General features: G+C 38.9%; 1 protein-coding gene across 4 annotated transcripts in view; it reads right to left on the minus strand.

Annotated features, from left to right (window-relative positions):
* Window positions 1-24,354, minus strand: part of HDAC8 (histone deacetylase 8) — a 255,073-nt gene that overhangs the window by 52,432 nt on the left and 178,287 nt on the right. Inside the window, exon 10 of one of the 4 annotated variants that reach the window (XM_010332390.3) lies at window positions 8,443-11,000. The exons of the other annotated variants lie outside the window; for them this stretch is intronic. Within the exon in view, the coding sequence (XP_010330692.2) occupies window positions 10,956-11,000 (45 nt within the window). The 3' untranslated portion in view covers window positions 8,443-10,955. Of the gene's footprint in view, window positions 1-8,442; window positions 11,001-24,354 lie in introns of those variants that run through there. 4 annotated transcript variants of the gene reach the window in all.

Consider the following 24,354-nt stretch of genomic DNA (forward strand, 5'->3'; position numbering starts at 1 on the left):
TCAAGCTTTAGGATATGAACTCAATGGGTCATTCTGAAAGGGTAGCAACCCTGTGTTTGTATAATAGGAAAGTTATAACATTCATCATGCCCAGATTCAGGAACTGTGCACTCAAGTCAAGAGAAATCTGACAGTCTGATTTCCAGGTTCCAGTGACTTGGAATAGAAATTCCTATTTAAAGCAAAGAAAATAAGAAATGAGGAAGTGCCAGTCCTTGTTTCTCTGTGTAGGTGTTGACAAGCTATTAAATCATTAGGCTGTCCCTTGCCAGAAGCAGCAGAATAAATCTTGGAAGTTGACAAATGGTCAGCAGCTCTGTGTGTGCCTGCACACTCAGAAGCACACACAAAGGGCACACTGTTTCCCTTGGTTTATCTCCTGGCTGTGTAAATATTTCATCTGACATTTGGATTGGATTCTGAGCTAGTTTCCCACCAAGCTGATGGTTTTTTAATCTGCTTTCATCAGGCTACAATAAACTGTCTAACCTGTCTGTACAGTGCAGTGTACTCTGCCCACTGGCAAACAACAAATGGAACCAGGAGATCCCGACATACTTTTCTCAGATGTCTGAAGACAAGGAATTGCACCCAAGCTCTGACCAAGCCAGAAACACAAGCTGTGAGGCACTTGTCTCATCCCGTTATACCAGCACCCACGAGCCCTTCCTAGTCTAGACCAGTGCCAGCAGGAGGTCACAACACATAACTTGGGCCTGCCATCCTATTAAGACAGATCTTTGGCTCAGCACAAATATGCCACTGCCAAAGATGAGGGTGGCTGTAATCTCATTCACTCTAGGTTGTATTCATGCTGGCTTCTTTTCAGTTTCAGATGAGTTTCTTCAGTTGTCCAAAATGTAGGAAACGCTGTGATAACCCAAACCACAAATTACTGGTTCAGAAAGTTTATATACAGTAATATAAACAAATAAAGGAAGTACTGATACATGCTGCAACAAGGATGACCCTTTAAAACATTCAGTTAAATGAAAGAAGCCAGTGATAAAAGACCATATATTGTAGGATCACATTCATATGTAATGTTCAGAATAGCAACTCTATAGAGACAGAAAGTAGATTGGTTGTTGCTAGGGGGTTGGGGAAGAGAAGATTGATTACTAGTGGGCATGGGATTTCTTTTAGTGGGGATAACAACGTACCAGAATTAGGTAGTGGTAATGGTTGCATAACTTTGTGAATATACTAAAACCCACCAAATTGCACGCTTGAAATGGGTGACTTTTGTGATATGAGGGTTATAACTTGAGAAAGCTATTTAAAAACAATTGAGTTATTAGATGATTTTTCCCTCTCCCCCTAAAAAAGCTCCCACACATCAATCTTCGCAGCCTTGCTATTTTATATTCTACTTATAGGAGAAAGATGTAAAAGAAAGGCATACAAGCTGGTACTAGGAAAGCTGTAGGATCAGAAGGGTCTGCCCAGTCTACTGCTACAGTCTTCTACCATTCATTCATTTATCCATTCATTGAAAGTCTGCTATGTGCTAGGCACTGGGGATAGAGCATTAAGAAACTCTGCCCTTTCTATTAGGAGCTTATGATAATGATGTTTCTAACATTGACCCTGAGATCCCCAGATTCATGAATTGCCGTCTGTATCACTGAATATTAAAATGTATAATTGCATTAACTGTACAGTATTATTTGTATTCCAGTTTTTTTGAAATTGGGAATTCATGGATTCATGGATGATACACCTCTTTAAAAGTTTCAATACCTGAGGTGTAAACTATACTGAATAATTTATACTAATAGTAAAGCAAAATATTTAAAGATCAAGGCTGGATACAAACTTCCTGTTTCCCCAAGGAAGTTTCCCCAAAATGTTGTAAGCAAAAATTCTTGACAAAAATAGCCAAGCCATGTACTTTGAGGTTTCCTTCTTCACAAAGAATTGCTTTTGTGAATCCACAGGCTTTATTAAGAGGTAGCCTTTTCCTCTTTGTCTCAGTGTAAATAAAGACATATATCTGCTGGTATACTTCTGGTGTTAGTGTGGGGAAAACTGGCACAAAGAAACTCAGTTGTTCATTTCTTTAGGCAGTGTTAGATGGAGAAATATAATAACATTTGACCTTTGGAGTGAGGCAGGCCTGAGTTCAAATCCTAGCTCACATTTTAAATTCAGGCCTGCATTATCTCTTAACAGCTTCTGAGTTGCTCTTCCTATCTCTGATCATGTCCCTCTCAAGTTCACCCTTTATACAGCAGCCTAAGTAAACTCAAAAATAGAAACTGGATCTTGTCACTCCCTTACTGTAAATGTTTTAGGGATACCACAACTTTGGTAGGAGGGTCTAAGCTATTTAGCATGAGTCAAAAACAGTTGGCTCCACAGCTTGGCCTCAAAACACCTCTCTAGCTGCATCTCCACCTTACAATTTTTATATGACTGTTTGTAGTTGCACACAGTCAGAAACCCACATGCACCCACTCTGCTCAGGCTGTTATGCTCTTCTGGAATCACTTTCCACCCTTCTGTGCCTGATTAACTTTTGAACTATTCTTGCATTGGGGTGGGGGGTACAGCATAGCTAGTAAGAGGATAGACTCTAGAACCAGACACCAAGGCCAATAAGGGCCCTGACTTAGCCTGTCTCTCCTAACTTTGGAAGCTAGATTAAAAGTAGTTGAGATACTGACAATCATTGCAAAAAGTCTGTTACATTCTAGCATAAACTACTTTAAAATCATTGTATTGGAAAAGTTTGAGTAAGTAATACATGTATTTAGTTAAAAATTCCAAAGGCAGAAAAAGATATTTTGTAAAAGATTAAGTCCTTGCTGTGTCCTAGATACCCAGTTCCCTTACCAGTGTTTCTGTAACTCTTTCATGAGACAGACTGCATATGTAAGCATAAAAATTATCATTTTAACACAATAAGAAAAGACATTGTACACAGTGTCCTGTAATCCCCTTTTCATTTAGATACCTTATCTTGGAGATTCTTTCTCATGTATTATATGTAGCCAATCTTCTACTGGTAAACATTTACATTGTTTTTCAACTTTCACAAAGCTATTTCTTATGACCTCTTTTACTAGTCTTGCAGAGGTCCTGCTCACCAGAAATAAAATTCTTTTTTTCCCCCCAAAAATCTCAGTTACTTTATATTCTTTTCCATTAAAAGTTGCATTTATTGTGATTTTGTTTTTTATTTACAAAGGTAATACATTTCATTTGTAGGAAACTTGGAAAAGGCTGGTGCAGTGGCTCATGCCTGTAATCCTAGCACTTTGAGAAGCTGAGGCAGGAGGATTACTTGAGGCCATCAGTTTTAGAACACCTGGGCACCATAGGAAGATCTTATCTCTACAAAAAATTTAAAAAATTAACCAGGCATGGTGGTATATGCCTGTAGTTTCAGCTGCTTGTGAGGCTGAGGCAAGAGGATAACTTGAGCCCAGGAGGTTGAGGCTACAGTGAGCTACGATCACGCCACTGCACCCCAGCCTGGCTGCAGAGTAAGACCTCATCTCAAAACCAAAACCAAAAAACAAGCAAACAAAAAACTCGGAAAATAAAAAGAGCATGAAGAAAAAATATCACTCATATTTCCAACACTGGTTTACATGTTAATGAATGTCTTTCTAGTATTTTTTATATTCATATATCTGTACTTTAGAAAAGGTCTACTCTCAAATTTGAGGGGGAAATATGTGATAAGGCATAGTAAGAAAGAAAAATAGCTTACCATATTTTGGTCACTAATGCACCTTAAATGCATTATCCCACTTAATTCACACAACAACCCTATGAAATATATACTGTTCTCCTCATTTTACAGATGGGAAACTGAGGCACAAAGAATTGTTCAGAGTCACACAGTTTGGGGAGTAACACACCTGGGATTTGAAGTTAGATATATCAGACCCCAAGTCCCACCTCTTACTCACTGTACTCCACCACCTCTGCCAGGTCTACAGTGTCCAGTAAAATTGAAAAGGCACAGACCTTATGATCTAGCAATTCCATTTGCAGGTGTGTGTTCTAAAGAAACTTACACATGTACCCAAGGAGCAAGTTTAAGAATGTTCATTGCAATGGACTATGGTGGCAAAAAATTGGGTCCAATCCAAATGTCCATAAAGATGTGGATGGTTAAATAAAACACAGAATATCTATACAATGAGATACTATAAAGCAGTTAAATGGCCTGAAATGGATCTATGTGGGTAGATCTTAGAAATGACATTGAATGTCTCTTCACCGAGTAAAACAATAAAAGGAGAAAAAATTTTGAATGAAAAAAAGCAGGTTGCAAAATAATATGTACAGTATTAAAGAAAAAAAACCCATTCCCCCCAAATTCCAAATCTTGTTTCTGATCACTGTGAGAATGAACTGAAGAGAAGCACATCAAATTCACGACAATGGATGCCTTGGGGGCATTGGGAAAGAAATAGGACTGGGGATGAAGGTCACAGGTTATTTGACTTATCTACGATTATTATTTTTTTAAGGATTTAAAGATAAAATCTTAACATATTTTAATTCTGAATGGTGGAAATAAGTGTGCTTGTTATAGCCTCTGTTACTACACTATATTTAAAAAATAGTATCAGCTAATGTTTACTGAGCATTTATGAACCAGGTAGAGTTCTAAGCATTTCATGTGGATCAATTCATTAAATCCTAACAAACGTCCTATGAGACAGGTACTATATTAGTACAGATGAGGAATCTAACAGGTAAGACACAGGTTAAATAACTTCCCTGCATCACACAGCTAGTAAGTGGTAAAGCTGGAGTCCAAACCTGGGTGTATCTGGCTTCAGGAACCCTGCTTTCACCCTGTGTCACCTCTATTCTTTGGAACATTCTCAAAATCTAAACAAAACAGTACAAAGCCAAATCCCTAAATGCTGAGGGAATTCAAAGTGGAGAAATGAATGTAATTGTGGAGTTGTTGCCCTGATTGCCACCTTCTCTTTCTATTTGCTATATTAGCCTGAGGGCTCCACTCTGGAGCTGAACTAGCTCTAGTTGAGAGTAGAACAGCAGGGACCTCTTTCTTGAGGGAATCAAAACTGAAAACTCTACTCTTCCACAAAAACAAACAAACAAACAAAAAACAAAGCAAAATAATAGGCAGAGCACAATGAGCTAGGCCCCACTGGGGATATTACAAGGCACACACGCAATTTAATCCTGTATGTGAACTGGAGTTCCCACAGGTTAGCTAAGCCTAGTTCCTTGGCTACAAAGGTTGGGGCAGGGAGAAGCTGGCAGTCATATAGAGTAGAAAAGTGAGACTTGGAGGAAAGAGGGAAAACCTTTGGCTTCCTCCGGTGGCTGCTCCTCTCCCTGCAGAAAGATGTGCTATCTGGTGCTTAAGGAGTTTAGTAGTAGGAGGAAAGGGAAAGATGGAGGCCAGCAGGGCAGGTTTCTGTAGCTCTCTTCCTGCTGTAGCCTCTGGTTTTAGTAGAGTAATTCCCTCACTCCCTGCTGTCATCATCAAAGCAGCTACCAGGCTCCAAGTAAATAACAGACAGGGAAACAGTGGGCAAGAGAGGTTGTGTAGGGTAATGGTGAAGAGCTCAGACTCCAGAGCCACCCTGCCTGGGTCTGAATCCTGGCTCTGCCACTTATTCATTCTGCTAACTTGGGCAAGCCATCTATGAAACGGAGATAGTAAAAGAGTTATTGTTAGGATACAGATAAATTAATGCAGCTTAAGCACTTAAAACAGTGCCAGGTACACAGTAATCACTCTCTAAGTACTTGTTGTAATTCTTCTTTCTGAGTACCTGCTTGTTTTCAGGGACTGTGGTAGGAATTGGGGATGAAGGAGAGGATCAGACAGTGCTTGCCCTTGAATTTGGTTTAGTTGAGGAGACAGATGAGTAAATTAATTACAATACAATATAATAAGGTCTCAAGTAATTATGTGTCACATATTATAGGATCACAGAGAAAGGAGTGACAAACTACAGAGGGGAGGGGTGGCCAGGGAAGACTTCACAGACAGATGACATGGGAATTGGAAGAGTAGGACTTCATCCAGCAGGCAAGTAGGAGGAAGGACATTCCTAGTAGAAGGAGTATCTTGGTCAAAGGTGTAGCTGGAATCAGGGTCTCAGGCAGGAGTAGGGTTAGCATTGTGGGAAAAATAGATTAGAGCCCAATCTAGAAGGATCTTGTGTTCTCTGCTAAGAATTTCAGACCTATAACTTGTGTGTGTGTGTGTGTGTGTGTGTGTGTGTGTGTGTGTGTGTGTGTGTGTATATTTGAAGCAGGTAGATAACATGATTAAAGTTGCATTGTTAGAAATTAACTGATATGAAGGAAGGATTATGGATGGAAAACTGAAGAGATACCAATTGAGTTGCACTGATCCCCCAACTCCCACCCCCAACTCCTCCCTCAGTGTTCCCTTTATCAGTCAACCATTCACCCAGTTGCACAAGAGCGAGCCTTGGGGTGTTTAGTGAGCCTTTGCTCTCCTTCACTCCTATATCTATTTCATCAACAAACCTTTTTGGTCTATCTCCAAAATGCATTTAGAATCTAAAGGACCACAAAGCCCTCATAACCGGAGCAAGGAAGGAATTAAGGTTAAATAAGGTCATGGTGAAGGGGCTAGCTGATCTAATAAAGTTAGTGCGCTTCTAAGAAGTGACACCAGAGAGATCTCTCGAGTTTTCTCTCTGCACACACACCAAGGAAAGGCCATGTAAGAATGTGGCAGGAAGGTGGCTGTTTGCAAGCCATGAGGAGTGCCCTCACAAGAAACTGACCATGCTGGTACCTTGATCTTGGACTTCCAGCCTCCAGAATTGTGAGAAAATACATTTCTGTTGTTTAAGCCATCAGGTTTATGGTATTTTGTTATGGCTGCCGGAGCTGACTAATACAATTAGTTTTAGCTGCATTATTAACACTTGTTTGTGCACTGTCTTGTGTAATTTTTTTCTCTAATTGGTTGTCAGGTGCAGCTTTGTCTTTCCACTAGTCTGTAAGTTCTTAGAAGTCATGGATCACGCTTTTTTTTTTTTTTTTTTTTTTTTTTTTTTGAGACAGAGTCTCACTCTTTTGCCAGGCGCCAGGCTGGAGTGCAGTGGCACAATCTCGGCTCACTGCAACCTCCGCCTCCTGGGTTCAAGCAATTCTTCCGCCTCAGCCTCCCAAGTAGCTAGGACTACAGGCGCACACCACCACGCCCAGCTAATTTTTGTATTTTTAGTAGAGACAGGGTTTCACCATGTTGGCCAGGATGGTCTCGATCTCTTGACCTCGTGATTCGCCCGCCTCAGCCTCCCAAAGTGCCCGGCGGATCATGCCTTTTAAATCATGAGAAGCACCTAAACCAAGTCAGGCACACAGTCGTAGGCAATAAATGCTTATGAAAGGAATGGATAAAACTGCATAGGAAGACATGCTGAACATTCATAACTAGAAAAGGATACTGAGGCTCTGAGTTGGTGCTAGCTTTGTCACAGATGTCCTAAGTGTCTCTAAACAAATTAGCCTATTTCTCCCTCTCTATCCATTTTTTTCTTCAGCTGTGCTGTTTCTTCCCTCCCTTATGGAGTTTTGGGGAGGCTTAAATATGATCCAGTATTTTCAAAGGCCTTGTGAAGAAGCAGAGAGCCTAGGTTTTTGAGTCAGAAAGATCTGGGTTCAAAATCTAGATTTCTCACTCACCCTGATAAGAGCACTAACCTCATGAGACATGCTTTATACACACAGAAGCATTCAGTCTTTACAGCCACCCTGCAAAGTGGATAATGAGGATCACCATTTTAGGGATGAGGAAACTGAGCTTCTGAGAGACTGGGGAAATTACTCAAGGTCACACTTCTAGTTAAAGGATCAGAATCATAAATTGTTTGGCTCAAAAGCTCATGCTCTTTCTACCCTGCCACAGGCTCCAAAAGAGAACAAAGCTTAACCTCTAGAAAGAATGACTTCCTAAACGGGATTTAACAAGATCCCATGTTGTAGGAACAAAGGTTCTTGCTTTCTTTTGGGAGACAGGAAGCTGCCACCCTAATATTTAAGTAATATAAAACCAGTCAGGGCTGGGTGCGGTGGCTCATGTTTGTAATCCCAGCACTTTGAGAGGCTGAGGTGGGCAGATCACCTGAGGTCGGGAATTAGAGACCAGCCTGACCAACATGGAGAAATCCCATCTCTACTAAAAATACAAAATTAGCTGGGTGTGGTGACGCATGCCTGTAATCCCAGCTACTCGGGAGGCTGAGGCAGGAGAATTGCTTGAACCCAGGAGGTGGAGGTTGTGGTGACCCGGGATTGTGCCATTGCACTCCAGCCTGGGCAACAAGAGGGAAACTCTGCCTTAAAAACAAAACAAAACAAAACCAGTCAGAATCAGATTTTCAAAAGGGACCAGGACCCAAAAGGAGATTATGAGCTATTTTACCAGGCTGAGGGTACCATGGAGGGCAGGGATGTAGAGGTACTTTTTATTATTATTTTTAATTGATAATAACAATACATATTTATGGGTACAGTGTGATATTTCTCTTTTCTTTTTTTAATTTTTAATTTTTATGGGTACATAGCATGTGCATATATTTATGGAATACATGAGATATTTTGATACAGGCATACATATGCAATAATCACATTAGGGTAAATGGGGTATCCACCTTAAGCATTCATCATGTCTTTGTGTTATGAACATTCCAGCTGTACTCCCTTAGTTGTTCTAAAATGTACAACAAATCATTGCTGACTATAGTCACCCTGTTGTGCTAATTTGATAGTCTGATCTTATTCACTGCCTCTAACTATATTTTTGTACCCATTAACAATGCGATATTTTGATACATGTATGTAATGTATAATGATCAAATCAGGATTATTAGCATATCCATCACATCAAACATTTATTATATTTCTTGGTGTTGCGAACATTCAAAATCACTTTTCTAGCTATTTGAAAATACATAATAAATTATAGTTAATTATAGTCACCCTATAGTGTATAGCTGTTTTATTTACTTCAAGCACAGTGTACCTAGCATTGTGCTTGGCTCAAGGAAGCACTCAATGACTATTTGTGGAATGATAAATTCCTAGTGTAGCTCAGAGGATGAAAGACATTACATTCTGTGGCCTGGTACTGTGGCCACTAGAAAAGTGTAGCTATAGAGATTAGGCCTGAAAGAGCTAGTCACTTAGGTGCCAAGGTTTGGAACTGAAGAAGTATATTTTTGATACGTTTTAGAGTCACAATGAAACAAGATTCCCTAATGGAAATTTTCCCAAAGACTGGATCCAGATACCCAGTAAAAGGGTTACAAGTGTACTTGCCTATAATTTGCAAATGGTTTATGTCTAACTACATTTTCTGTCATCTATTCCCTGGTGATTTTCAAGGCAAAAATTCATTGCTACCCTAAAGGTTATTGCATAATTTATAAAAATAATAAAAGTTTATCTTCTCTTCCTTAAAAAACAGAACAGGCAGTACCATATTTCGCTGTCAAGGCTGTTCAGCACAGACATCTCATATCTTTATTACTGCCATGGAAAGTGTTTGATCAATCGTATTTAGACTATACTATAAAATTTAAAATGTGAGATGTGCCTGTATTAGCCAGTATCACTAAAGTTCCTTGGACATCAACTCCTATGTCATCGACATGAGGACTATCCTGTTTAAATGGCACTTATTTGGATTTCAATGATATAGAGGCCCTCCATGTAGGAATCTGTGTTACTGAGGACTCAAAGCAAGAGTAGTTTTCCCCACTTCTCAGAAACACAGTTAAGGCCCACTGGCAGAAATCACTCTTCACAAGAGTAGAGGAAGCTGGAGTGACAGAGAGCAGAACTGTGAATACCCATTCCTAACTCACAGGCAGAAGTTTTGCTTTGTAAGCTGATCCTTGACAGAGCAGTAATTTATAAATGGAAAGAGATAGGGAACTCATCATTCAGCAAGCATTTATTGAGGGCCTGCTATATGTGCAAGGCACTGGATAAAGCATCACAGCTTAATAAGAAGAGCTTTCAAATGTATCAGGCCTTTTCTTGTCATTGCTTTAAAATGCCATGTCCTGTGTTTAAAAATGGCAATGTAATCATGAGGAAAAAATCCAAACTCAACATTAGTACAACTTATATTTGCCCTCTCAAGTGATGGTAAAAAGAACTCTCTAAATGCTTTAATGAGCTTTTGCACACACTGTTCCCTCTGCTTGGAATTCTCTTCCCCCTTTCCTGTCTGCCTGGTGAAATCCTACCCTCTCTTTAAATAACAGCTCAAATATCATCTCCTTTGTGAACCCTTTTGACACCTCCTGAGCAAATTAATCATTCTCCTCTATACATTCGCAAAGCTCTTTGCAAGGAACCTCTACTCTCACACTGTACTGTAATTTTTTTATTTCTCACACTTTACTCTGAGCTCCATAAATCAGGGCACACCTCTGATTCATATTGGTATCCCCAGCACAACACCTGCATATAGCAGTAGTCAGTAAATGACTGCTGAAATTCCCAGACCACTTTGAAAAAGACATCTATTAATACATTACAGAGAACTTCATAGAAACCTAACAAGGCTTTGCACATAGTAAGTGCTTAATAAAGGTCTGCTTACTTTGAATGTAGTAAAAGTGGTGCATCTCTTAGGTCAAATCTATAGATAGCAATTCTTGCTAGACCCTTCATGGTGCCACAACAGCAGGCACCAACTCTACACAGACAGACATCCTTATGATGTTGCAGGCACTGAATATTACACTTGCCCTAACCATTCACCCCTGCCAGCTTACCAGGTGGCACAAATGTCTCATTATTAGTCACTTCTTGGAGTTAAGGCATTAGCTACAGAAGTGCCCTATTGGGCTGCTTTCAGATGGAGGAAGAATACGCCAGAAACCACCTGAAAGACTTCACATCTTTCAGAGGATCTGGAGATCATTCATGCTTCTCTCCTTCTCTCCTTCCAACTACGATCTGTACTCCAGAGAGAACTCAGAACACAGGAAAAGAACCTAAAAGGAAAGGAAAAAAAAAGCCTAAAAAGAGTCAGTGTTGAGCACAATTTAAATGGTACCCTGTATTAAAGTTGACAATATCTATTAGCGTAGAATTATACATTGGCTGTTTGTAAAAGTGCTGTGAGGTGCAAATCTAAAGAAGGTTAAAAAATGAGTAAACATTATTTATATCAAAGCACTAAAAAATTCCAAACTTTGGCATTTAATAATAGCCATTTTAAAAATTCTGTCTTTTCTCTGGATGTGGGAGAATAAAACCCTTTTTCTGTTCTGAAAAGAGATGTGTAGAAGGGTACTCTTTTTGTAGTTTGAAAGTTCTAATTTTGGCCTGGCACAGTGACTCAAGCTTGTAATCCTAGCACTTCGGGAGGCCGAGGTGCATGAATTGCCTGAGCTCAGGAGTTCAAGACCAGCCTGGGTAACATGGTAAAACCTCGTCTCTACTAAAATACAAAAAATTAGCCAGGCATGGCAGCATGTGCCTGTAATCCTAGCTACTTGGGAGGCTGAGACAGGAGAATCGCTTGAACCTGGGAGGTGGAAGTTGTAGTGAGCTGAGATCGTGCCACTGTACTCCAGCCTGGGTGACAGAGCAAGACTACATCTCAAAAAAAAAAGTTCTATTTTTATGGAAAATACAACTATCTTGTAGTTCTTCAGCATATAATCACTACAGACTTTTTTTGTTTTTTTCAGAGCCGGGGTTTCTCCATGTTCGTCAGGCTGGTCTTGAACTCCCGACCTCAGGTGATCCGCCCGCCTCAGCCTCCCAAAGTGCTGGGATTACAGGCTTAAGCCACTGCTCCTGGCTTTACTAAAGACTTTTAAAAAATTATTATTTTGGCTAACACAGGCACAAAATTGGCAATTAATACTATGTTAGCTAGAAACCAGTTAGGCAAATACCAGATTTTCTGAGCATTCTAGTTAAGAGTAATGGAGATGATCTTTCCCAAATTTTCAAAATCCATGAATGTTCTGTGACTCATTGATTACTTAGGGAGTTCTTACTCAGGGTTGGTAGTTTAATAAATTAGGCAGAAGTTCAAAGCTAAAATCTGTTGAATTTAGCTGAAACAAAGAGCAGCCTTGCTTCCAAATCATTGTTAGTGCTATTTGAACAGTAAAATACTGTAGAGCACAGAAGTAAGAAAAGTTCCTCAGTGTAATCCTCTTCCACCTCTGTTAGCTTGAGAGACATGGGTGAGAGAGGGACAATGCCAACACAAACGGAATTGCACAGTGAAGAAAGCAAAGGAGGGCCAGAACAGTGGGTGAAAAGTTAACTTACTTCACTTAGACCACCATATTAAAACCAGATGTGTCTAAAATGTTGGATGTGGAAAAACTGGTGTTACTGATAGCGTGAACAAACTCTTTGTGCTTTCCTCCCGATACAGTATCATTACAGGGTGCCAGAGGTGTCATTTTCTTTCATTCCACATGTAGCACATTCTCAACTAGTTAAACCGTTTCTAATCTTATGTAATTAGATAGGTCTCGCTACATCCCTCAGTTGAAGGATTTTATGAGCTGCCTTGTTCTGTCTCCGTTTTGTGACAGCTTCTTTGGGGCTGGAAACTAACATTTGCTAACATTTCTTCCCTTCTGGCACCTGTCAGCTGGATGGGCTCTGGGAAAAGGAGGATGGGGAGGGAAGGAATGTAACACCCCCCCAATCCCCAATGCCCTGGTATTAGAGGCGTCTTTGTCTCTACTTAGGGATAACTTTGTTCTGTAAAGTGCTGTTAAGTACACACTCAAAATAAACAATGGGCAGATGGATGAACGTAATGATGAAGTTCTTGTTTTTTTGAATTTAATTTCATCACAAATTTTGAGTTCCTCGGTTTACTAAATATAGAGCCTAGGGGAGGTACTAACCAGAGGTAGAAGTCCTTTAACATGGCCCAAGGTTGACCCACCCTGCAAAGTGGATGAGGTTTGGCTCTTTGATCTTCCCAGTCCAGTCACTCTGTGCAGAGCTCTGCCACTGGATACAGAGACTCCAGCATGACTGCCTTTTCCTTAGTTCAGAGCAGAGTTGTAGGGAGTCATCAGATATTTGACATCAGAATCAAAGGCTATATAAACACAAGGGCTTTTACTTCAATGCAGAAATAATAATCGCATTTTGGAATTGAGAGTTTTTCCTTCCAAAGCCTTTAAAGCGATCCCGCCACAAAGAGCTTTCTTAGGGTCATTTCTTGACCATTCTATGATGTCTTTGTGAGGTCGCTGACTGGCAAATTCTCTCCATGTGTAGACGGGGGAATCCAGAATTAAGGCCAATTTATGCTTCTATCCCTTCGGACTTGTGCATGATTGATTATATGCAGGGCCTGACCTCTCACCACAAAATTCTGTGGTTTTTGTCCAATAATGAGAAAAGACAACTGAAGGAGTGCAGAGTACAACAGAAATGGGTGAGTGACAGGGCCACCTGATGTCTCCCAGTACTTTACAGTTTATAAATCGCTTTCAGAATTGCCCTTTCATGGACAGGCAGCGTACACTCCTATTTCACCAAAGCAACTGGGCTGTGGAAATAAGAGCCAGGGTGCTGGCACAGTTATGGAGCCCTGAATTTCTCACGCTGGGGGCGGGGCAGCGCGTGGGTAAGCACTTTGCCTTCCAGGAATAGTACTGCTCTGAGACTCCTCTGTAGACTGCCTGGAACGAAGATTAAGCCCAGGGTTCTCTTTGCATTCCATTTAGCAGTTTGCTCATGCTTTCACCACAGATCAGGCTCAAGAATTCCTCTGCCAGCTGAGAATCTGAATGTTGCTTTGGCTGTAAGACAGTATCTTATTTATTCTCATAAATCCCCTCCTCCTCTTGTCCTTGATTATTTTCACCATAAAATGGAAACAGTGGCAAATTATGTGAGCATTTGGGTGCTGGACTACAGCCACCCTTGGCAATCTTTGTCAATCTTTGAGATTCTCACCAGCTTTGACTAAAGAACAGTGACTCACCCAGAGTAACACACAGTCCCTCTTGCCTTTAAAAAAGGAGTTCCTCAAAAGTGTTACTAAAGAAAACAAAACAAAACAAAACAACTATAGTTCAAGGAAAAAAAGTGCTAAGAGCAAAAGATTGATTTTAAACAAGGCCAGAAGATTTCAAAGAAGGGTGATTATTTGCAAGTGAAAAAGTGGTTTGTACATTTTAGATTTCCTTTCCAGTTCCAAATTTGAGGCTTAAACATCTTTTGTCTTGGGGAAGTTAGGATATAAGGAAGTTAAGTTACCTCAGCCCCAGCTTACTACTTGAAAATGCCCAGGAACTCTGAGCAGTTTGCTGCTCAGCACCCCTGGCCAGAGGGGTAGAAAGGAGACAAAAATTGGGAAGGAATAAAAGTGAGAGGCAGCTGGCACAAATGCTGGCTAGCACTCTTCTCATTCTAGCCAGCTGTATAGACAGCTGTCCCTTTAATTTAACCCTTAGTCCATCCCCCAGGGACAAAGCTCATTTTGCATACTGAAGTCTCTTCTTGTAGCGATTGTGGTTGTTTTAAAGCACAGGGAAAATGTACAGGTAAGGGAGGTTATGTGATGAAAACTTGACAAAGAAAGTTTTTTTTAATTCCCCCTCAAAATGCATACACAAGGAAGAACTCATGAGCGCTACATACAGAGAGACAGGAATCACTGTAATCAAAGGCAGTCTGGAGGAGGAAGGACAGGCTGCACAGACTTGAAGGACAGTTCTGCTTAAACTTCTATCTATATTCTCAAAGCTAATTTTGTAAATGGGAGTTTCTTATTCAAGAATGGCCATTTGTAGATGAACGTGGGTTTGTTTTTCCGTAATTCCAGAAAGCCAATTCATCAATACTTTCAAAGGTAACCTGGAGACTAGGAGTGTAAATATGCAAACTGTTTTCCCCTTAAGCAGACTTAAAATCAGAATCCTAAGGTGTTCAGGCTGGAAGTGATTTTAATGTGCTTTCTGGTTAAATCTTGAAGAAGACTGAGGAGAAATTTGAGTGTGGAGAAGGGAAGTCAATTGCCCAAGGTCACATGAGCTAGTAGAAGATGCCATTAGAAAGAAACTAGGTATCTCTCTACTAGCCCAGTGGTTTCTGTCCACCCTCCCACTCCCCACTTTTAGATACCCCAAAATGTACCCACTGTGGCAAAGTCTGTTGTTTTTTTTTCCTGGCTATTTCTTTCTTTTTTTTCTCTCTCTCTCTCTCTTTTTTTTTTTTTTTTGTATTTGGGCTCTGGGGTTCATGTGCATGTCCTGCATCCTGCAGGATTGTTGCATAGGTACATACATGCCATGGTGGTTTGCTGTCTCCATCCCCCACCACCGTTGCCTACATCAGGCATTTCTCCATCTCCTGGCTATTTCAATTGCTATCCCATGACAATGTTGGCAGACTCAGTGACTGAGCACACCCTTGATCATAAGAGAGGGTGTGCTTTTTCCTGTACTCCTGACCTAGCTGGGGAAGAGCCATGCTGCCGTCTGCAGCCTGTCTTTGGCTCAATGGGGTGTAATGGAGAAACCAGGGAGAGCTGTGTCTCTAAAGGCAACACTGCTGCTGTGAAGGGTTGTATCCTCTTAAGAGAGTTTTTGTTTTAATTTTTCTTTCTAAAAAAAACAATTAAGTTGACAAAAAGTGTATATATTTATGTTATATGATGTGATGTTTTAATATATGCATATATTGTGAAAGGATTAAATCAAGCTAATTAACATATCCTTCAGGGCTGTGGGGAGGAGAGTGAGGAGATGTTGGTTAAAGGCAACAAAGTTCAGTTAAATGAGAGGAGTAAGTTTTGGAAATGTACTGTACAGCACAATGACTATGGTTAATAATAATGTACTGGCTGGGCGTGGTGGTGTGCGCCTTTAATCCCAGCTACTTGGGAGGTTAAGGTAGGAGGATCACTTGAGCCCAGAAGTTTGAGACCAGCCTTGACAATATAGCAAGACCTTATCTCAAATAACAACAACAATAAAAACAACCACAATAATTTACTATGTATGAAACTGTTCTTGAATTGCTACAGAGAAATATCTGAGACAGGGTAATTTATAAAGAGAAGAGGTTTAATTAGCTCACAGTTCTGCAGGCTGCACTGGAAGTATGGTGCCAGGTACCTGCTTGGCTTCTTATGAGGCCTCAGGGAGCTTACAATCATGGCAGAGGGCAAATGGGGGGCTGGCACATCACATGGTGAAAGCAGGAGCAAGAGTGATGGGGGAGGTGCCACATACTTTCAACCAACCAGATCTCATGACTCACTGTCACAAGGGTGGCATCAAGACATGAGGGATCTTCCCTCATGATCCAATCACCTCTCACTAGGCCCCAACTACCTACTGGGGATTAAAATTCAACCTGAGATTTGAGTGGGGACAAATATTCAAACTGTATCACACTGTATACTTGAAAATTGCTGAGAGCAGATTTTAAATATTTTCCATTATAAGAGTCTTTATCTCTTCTGCAGCTCCAACTCTGAAAGTGCCAGAGTATTCCTCTCCATTTTTCATTTAAAAATGATATTACTGATACATACAAAATGCTTAATATATGTAAATCATATTTGCATATAATTTCTACATGTAAAATACTTAATATGTATGTAAGTTATACAGTCTAATAATAGAATAAGCACCTGTGAACTTACCATTGACCTTCAGTGGTAGAACATGACCAGTGCCATTGATGCTCCCTGCACACTTTACCCACCCTAGGGGTACCCTGCCTTTTTCCCAGAGGAACCCACTATTGAGAGCTAAAAATCACTCCCTTGTGTTTCTTTATATTCTTCCCACATATGCAAGTATCCTAAACAATATACTTTTTAGTTTTGCTTGGTTTCAAACTATAAATATTGGTATTACACTAAACATATTTGCAGTTTGTTTTTACACAAAATTATGTGTCTGAGAATCTTTCACATTGTTATTGGCATCAGTTCATTCATTTTAATTGTTCCATAGTATTTCATTGTGACACTGTACCACAAATATCTGTTGTTTCTAGTTTTTTGCTATTCTGAACAATGCTGCCATAAACTTTGTTTATAGTACATATGTGCAAGTTTCTCAAAGGTCTATTTCTAGGATTGGAATTAATGAGTTGTAAAGTATACATATGTTTAAATTTATTAGATAATGCCAAATTATTTCCCAAGTTGGTTGTTTACTACATACTCCAATCAGAAGTCTTCACTAACTGCTCCACATCATCACTAACATTTAGTGTTGTTTAAATCACATTATTTTCCTAACTGGTAAATTAAAATGGAAACTCATGTTGTTGGTTTCTTTGGTTATTTATTGTGGTTTTAATTTGCACTTCTCTGATTACCAAGGAGGTTGAACATCTTTTCATGTTCCTTGGTCATCCATTCAGGTTTCCTCTTCTGTGAAAGGCTTGTTCATATCTTTCACTTGTTTTTCTTCTGGATTATATATATTTTTGAGATGGGGCCTCCAATCTGTTGCCCAGGGTAGAGTGCAGTAATGCAATCATAGCTCACTGCAGTTGCAAACTCCTAGGCTTAAGCGATCCTTCCACCTCAGCCTCCTGAATAGCTGGGACTACAGGCATAAGCCATGATGCCCTGATAATTTTTTTTCCTTTTTCTTTTTTTTCATAGAGATGAGGTTTCACTATGTTGACCAGGCTGGTCTCAAACTCTTGGCCTCAAGCAATCCTCCTACCTCGACTGAGATCTCTAAGTACTGGGATTATAGATGTGAGCCACCATGTCCAGCAGGATTGTCTTTTTATGTATTGCTATATAGAAATTTGTAGATTCCTAATGTCAGTTAAATGTGTACTAAAGATGTTCTTCCACTTTGTGGCTTTTTCACTTTAGGGTCTCTTCTCTTCTCTTCTCTTCTCTTCTCTTCTCTTCTCCTCTCTTTCTTTCAACAGAGTCACTTCATTTTAAGGTAATTGAATTTGTTACTCTTTTCTTTTATAGTTGGTCCTTTATGTGTTTCTTTGCAGAAATTATCCCCTATCCCAAGATTAGAGAAATTATCCTGTAACAGTATGTCTTTGTGAGTGGGGAAGTTACTAGCATTTGAGGCAGGACAAATTATATGGGGCTGGCTCTTACATCTTAGGATACCTAGCATCCCTAGACCCTGAGTACTAAATGCCTCTAGCACTATTCCTGTCATCATAGCAATCTAACACACTCTATATACTTTCAAATGTTCTCTAGTTGGTGGTACTGCAAGTTGAGAACCACTGAACAATGTTTTCTTCTGAAAGTATTTAATATACCTAGAATTGAGTTTTGTGTTTGGCGTGAGGTAGGAATCTCATTTTATCTTTTCTTTATGGATAACCATTTTTTTCCCAACATGATTTATTAAAGAATTCACTCTTTCCCTGACTGATCTGCAATGCTATCTGTCAGATATCAAACTTCCAAATAGGTATAGGTCTATTTTCAGGTTTTTTATTCTGTTCCATTAGCCTATTTGTCAACCTGTGCACCAATATTATACTGTTAAAATATTATAGCTATATGATAAATCTTAATATCTGATAAGAATAAGTTATTGTTGCTCTTCAAGAATGCCTTGGCTTTTGTTGCACTCCCATGTCAATTTTAGAACCAGTTTGTCAAATTTCATAAAAAACTCTGTGGGATTTTAATTGGAATTACAATGACTATATTGATCAATTTGAACTATATATTGATTGCTAAGGATATCTTTACAATACTGAGTCTCCCTACCTGCGAACAAGACATAACTCTCCATTTGTTTTGTTTTGTTAAAAATATTTTTGTAAAGATAGAGTTTCGCTTTGTTGCCCAGGCTAGTATCAGATTCCTGGCTTCAGGTAATTCTCTCACCTTGGCCTCCCAAAGTGCTGGGCTATAGGAGTGGAACCACTGTGCCTGGCCTCTCCATTTCAATAAAGTTTTATAATTTCTTCCTAGCACATTTTTGTTTGATTTATTCCTAGATACTTTATATTTTTATTGTTATAATCTTTTTTAACTACATTTTTCTTATTGCTGTTGTATAGAAATGAGACTTCTCTCTTTACATTCTTTCTTAAATGTATATCAATCAGATCTTTTCACTTAGCTCCATTAAAACTGCTCTTGGCTGGGCGCGGTGGCTCAAGCCTGTAATCCCAGCACTTTGGGAGGCCGAGGCGGGTGGATCACAAGGTCAAGAGATCGAGACCATCCTGGTCAACATGGTGAAACCCCGTCTCTACTAAAAATACAAAAAAATTAGCTGGGCATGGTAGTGCGTGCCTGTAATCCCAGCTACTCAGGAGGCTGAGGCAGGAGAATTGCCTGAACCCAGGAGGCGGAGGTTGCGGTGAGCCGAGATCGCGCCATTGCACTCCAGCCTGGGTAACAAGAGCGAAACTCCGTCTCAAGGCCAGCCATGTCTACACAGTTGCTAAATCCAATGGTCAATTCTCAGTTCTCATCTTAGTTGATTTCTCAGCAGCATATGACACAGTTGTCCACTCCTTCTTCCTTGAAACACTTTCTTCACAAGAGGACAACACATTCTTAATTTTTCTCTTACTTCATTGGTTATTCCCTCTCAGTCTTCTTTACTAGTTCTTCCTCATTTCTCCAACATTTTAATGTTAGACTGTCTTAGGGATCAGTCTTTTTTTTTTTTTTTGAGATGGAGTTTTGCTCTTGTTACCCAGGCTGGAGTGCAATGGCGCGATCTCGGCTCACTGCAACCTCCGCCTCCTGGGTTCAGGCAATTCTCCTGTCTCAGCCTCCTGAGTAGCTGGGATTACAGGCACATGCCACCATGCCCAGCTAATGTTTTGTATTTTTAGTAGAGACGGGGTTTCACCATGTTGACCAGAATGGTCTCGATCTCTTGACCTTGTGATCCACCCGCCTCGGCCTCCCAAAGTGCTGGGATTACAGGCTTGAGCCACCGCGCCCGGCAGGGATCAGTCTCTAGATATCTTCTCTTTTCTTTCTATGCATACTCCCTTGGTGATCTTATCCATACTTATAGTTTTAGCCTACCCATATATTAACTCCCACTTTTGTAATGCTAGTCTAATTCACTGTCAGGATCAATCTATCCATCCATCCACATTCATTTATCCTTTTTCCTTCTACCTACTTGACATTTCCAACTCAACATGTCCAAACTTAACTCTTTAACTTATCATCTGAAACTGCACCTCCCACAGTATTCTCTCAGTTGCTCACACCATCATTCCAGTTGCTCAGAACAAAAATTTTGAGTCCTTGTGTTTCCTCATCCCACACACAATATGGGAGAAAATCCTACTCACCCTACCTTCAAAATATACAGATTCCAACCGCTTCTCACAATCTACACTGATACCATCCTAGTTCAAACCTCTACCATCTTTGAAAAACAGCTTTATTGAGATATAATCTACATACCATACAATTCACCCATTCATAGTATACAATTCAACGTCGTCATTTAGTATATTCATAGGGTTATGCAACTCTCAGCATAACCTAATTTCAGAATACTTTGGTTTCTCCTAAAAAAAGACCAGTACTCATTAGCAGTCATTCTCCATTGCCCGCCTCTCACTGGCCTCAATGTTGCTCTAGGCAGCCACTAATCTACTTTCTGTCTCTATAGATTTGCCTATTCTAGACATTTCACATGAATGGAATCATACAATATTTGGTCGTTAGCTTCTTCTCTCCTGTTTATTGCCAAATAATATTCTGTTGTATGAGTATGTCACATTTTATTTATATATTGATCAGTCGATGGACATTTGGGCTACTTGTACCTTTTAGCTAATACGAATGATGCTACTATGAACATTTGTGTACAAGTTTTTGTGTGAACATGTTTTCACTGAGTATATACTTAAGTGTGGAATTGCTGGGTCATAAGGTAACTCTACGTTTAACCTTTTGAGGAACTGCCAAACTGTTTTCCAAAGCAGCTCTACTTTGACATTCCCATGGGCAGTGTATGAGGGTTTTGTTTTCCCACATCTTTGTTACCACTTGTTATTTTTTTATTTTTTGAGATAGAGTCTCACTTTGTCACCCAGGCTGGAGTGCAGCAGTGTGATCTTGGCTCACTGCAACCTCAACCTCCTGGGTTCAAGTGATTTTTCTGCCTCAGCCCCTCAAGTAGCTGGTGCTACAGGTGCACACCACCATCCCAACTAATTTTTGTATTTTTTATAAAGGTAGGGTTATGCCATGTTGCCCAGGCTGGTCTCGAACTCCTGAGCTCAAGTGATCTGCTGCCTTGACCTCCCAAAGTGCTAGGATTACAGGCATGAGCCACTGGGCCCAGCCACCGCTTGTTATTATTTGTCGTTTTGATTGTAGCCATCCTGGTGGGTTTGCAGTGGTATTTTATTGTGGTTTTGATTGCATTTCTCCAATAACTAATGATGTTGAACATCTTTTCATGACCTTGTTGGCCATTTGTATATCTTTCTTGGAAAAATGTTCATTTATGTTCTTTGCCCATTTTAAAACTGGGTCATCTCTCTTTTGAGTTGTAATAGTTCTTTATATGTTCTAGATACAAGTCCCATATTACATATCATTTGCAAATATTATCTTCCATTCTGTTTTGATTACTGTAGTTTTGTAGTAAGTTTTGAAATCTGTAAATAATAACATCCTCAGAATTGTTAGGAAGTGTTCCTTTCTTTTTCATATTTTGGAAAAAATTGGAAGAATTTCATTTGATTTTTCTTTAAACGTTTGGTAGAATTAAGCAGTGAAGCCATCCAGTCTTGGGCCTTTCTTTGGTGGCAGGTTTTTAAAAAATAATCCAATTTGTTTAATTATTGTAGGTCTATTCAGAATTTCTTTTTCTTCTTGAATCTTAAGTTTTGGTATTTATTATCTTTCTAGGTATTTATCCATTTCATGCCAGTAGTGTAATTTTTTCACATACAATTGTTCATAGCATTCTGTTATAATCTTTTGTATTTCTGTAAAATCAGTAGTAATTTTCATTTGTGATTTTAGCAATTTGAGTCTTCTCTCTTTTTTCTTAGTCAGTCTACCTACAGTTTTGTTAATTTTGTTGATCTTGTCAAAGAACCAACTTTTTGTTTTATTGATTTTCCCTGGTTTTTTTTTTTTCTATTTTTCTATTTCCCCTATTTCTGCTCTAATCTGTTATTTCCTCCTCCTGCTTGCTTTGGGTTTTTTTTTTTTTTTCTTTTTTTCTTTTTCTTCGTTTCTTAAAGTAGAAGGTTATCAATTTGAGATTTTTCTTCTTTGTAACATAGGCATTTATAGTTACAAATTTCCTTCTGAGCACTGCTTTAGCTGCATCCCATAAACTTTGGTATGTTGCCTCTACATTTTCATTAATCTCAAAGTATTTTCTAATTTCCTTTGTGATTTCTTCTTTGACCCATTAGTTATTTAGAGATGTGCATTTTGTTTTCTACATATTTGTGAATTTCCCAAATTTCCTTCTGTTATTTTCTATTTTTATTCAATTGATCAGGTAATATACTTTATATGATTTTAGTCCTAATCTATGGTGCATTCTGGAGAATGTAATATTCTGTTTGTGTATTTCTTCCTTTTTCTGTGTCCATTTTGTCAGTTATTGCATCATGTATCTTGGGGCTCTGTCGTAAGGTGCACAGATGTTTAAAATTGTTATATCTTTCTGACAGATTGATCCTTTTACCATTATGAAATGTCTGTTTCATTTCCAGTAATTAATTTTGTTATAAAGTCTGTTTTTTCATATTGGTATAGCCACTCCAGATTTTTATGGTTGTTGTTTGCATGATATATCATTTTCCCTTCTTTTACTTTTAACTTACTTGTATCCTTGAACATAAAATCTGTTTCCTATAGACAACATAATATTGGATCTTTCTTTTTTAAAAACAATCTCATCTGACAATATTTACCTTTTGATTAGACTGTTTAATCTATCATCCTTTAATGTTGTTATTGATATGCTTGGATTCATACTTCCATTTTGTTTTTGTTTTCTATATGCCACATGCCTTTTTTTGTTTTTTGATGATCTTCTTTTGTTTTAGGTGGATTTTTTTCCATAACATTTAAGTCATAATTTTAAAATTACTTATTTTTGAGTTATTTTCTTAGTGGTTTCTCTAGGGGTTACAATATATATCTTAATTTATTAGTATCTACTTCAGATTTATACTGACTTAGTTCCTAGCTTCACTGCCTTCCTCTCTTTTTGATATTATTGTCATACATATACATCTATATGTTATGAAAATAAAAATACATTGTTATTATTTTGTGTAATTTCATCTCTTTTTAAAAAAGGCTGAGAGAGCCAGGTGTGGTAGCTCATGCCTGTAATCCCAGCACTTTGGGAGGCTGAGGCGGGTGGATCATCTGAGGTCAGGAGTTTGAGACTAGCTTGGACAACATAGTGAAACCCATCTCTACTGAAAATACAAAAGTTAGTCAGTTGTGGTGGCAGGCACCTGTAATCCCAGCTACTCGGGAGGCTGAGGCAGGAGAATCACTTGAACCTGGGAGGAGGGTGCAATGAACTGAGATCATGGTACTGCACTCCAGCCTGGGCAACAGAGCCAGACTCTGGCTAAGGTGGGAGGATCACTTGAGTCCAGGAATTCAAGACCAGCCTGGACAACATAGTATCTGGGTGATGGGATCAATTGTACCCCAAACCTCACCATCATGCAATATATCCAGGTAACAAACCTGCACATGTACCCCTTGAATCTAAAATAAAAATGGAAATAAAAATATAAACGAATAAGTAATACAATTATTTAATGAATAAAATAAATGACAAAACCTTTAAAATATGTTTTTAAAATTTCCAAAATGTATTTTAAAGAAAAACCTATGTATTTAGATTTATTTTTATTGTCCTATTTTGGGCTTTATGACCCATTTCTGCCATGTTTTGCTGTGCTGTGTTTTCGCTGCTTTATTGACTTCTTTTGAATTAAGGATTATTTTTCCTCATTCCACTTCTTCTCTTCTATTAGTTTGGAAGATATTCATTCTTTTTTCTCTTATTTTAGAGTTACCCTTGGAATTTTAACATGCTTACTTAATTTAATAAAGTTTAGAGTTAATTAATGTATTTACACCCTTTTCAAACAATAAGGGAATCTTTAGAATGCTTTGACCCTAATCCATGACAACATGACTTGCTATTGTAAAAAGTTTAAATTCCATAATTTTTGTCTTTTTAAAAATCCCACAAATTAGAAATTATTAATGTCATCCGCATGCTTAATTGTTTTTTATTTCTTGGCCAAAGTCCTTTCTTGTATCTCAGAACTTGCTTTTTGGATAATTTTCTTTATTTAGTGAGAAAATATTGGTAGCAAACTCTTAAATTTATATATATATATATA

Source organism: Saimiri boliviensis, chromosome X, assembly GCF_048565385.1.
Source record: "Saimiri boliviensis isolate mSaiBol1 chromosome X, mSaiBol1.pri, whole genome shotgun sequence".
NCBI lineage: Eukaryota > Metazoa > Chordata > Mammalia > Primates > Cebidae > Saimiri > Saimiri boliviensis.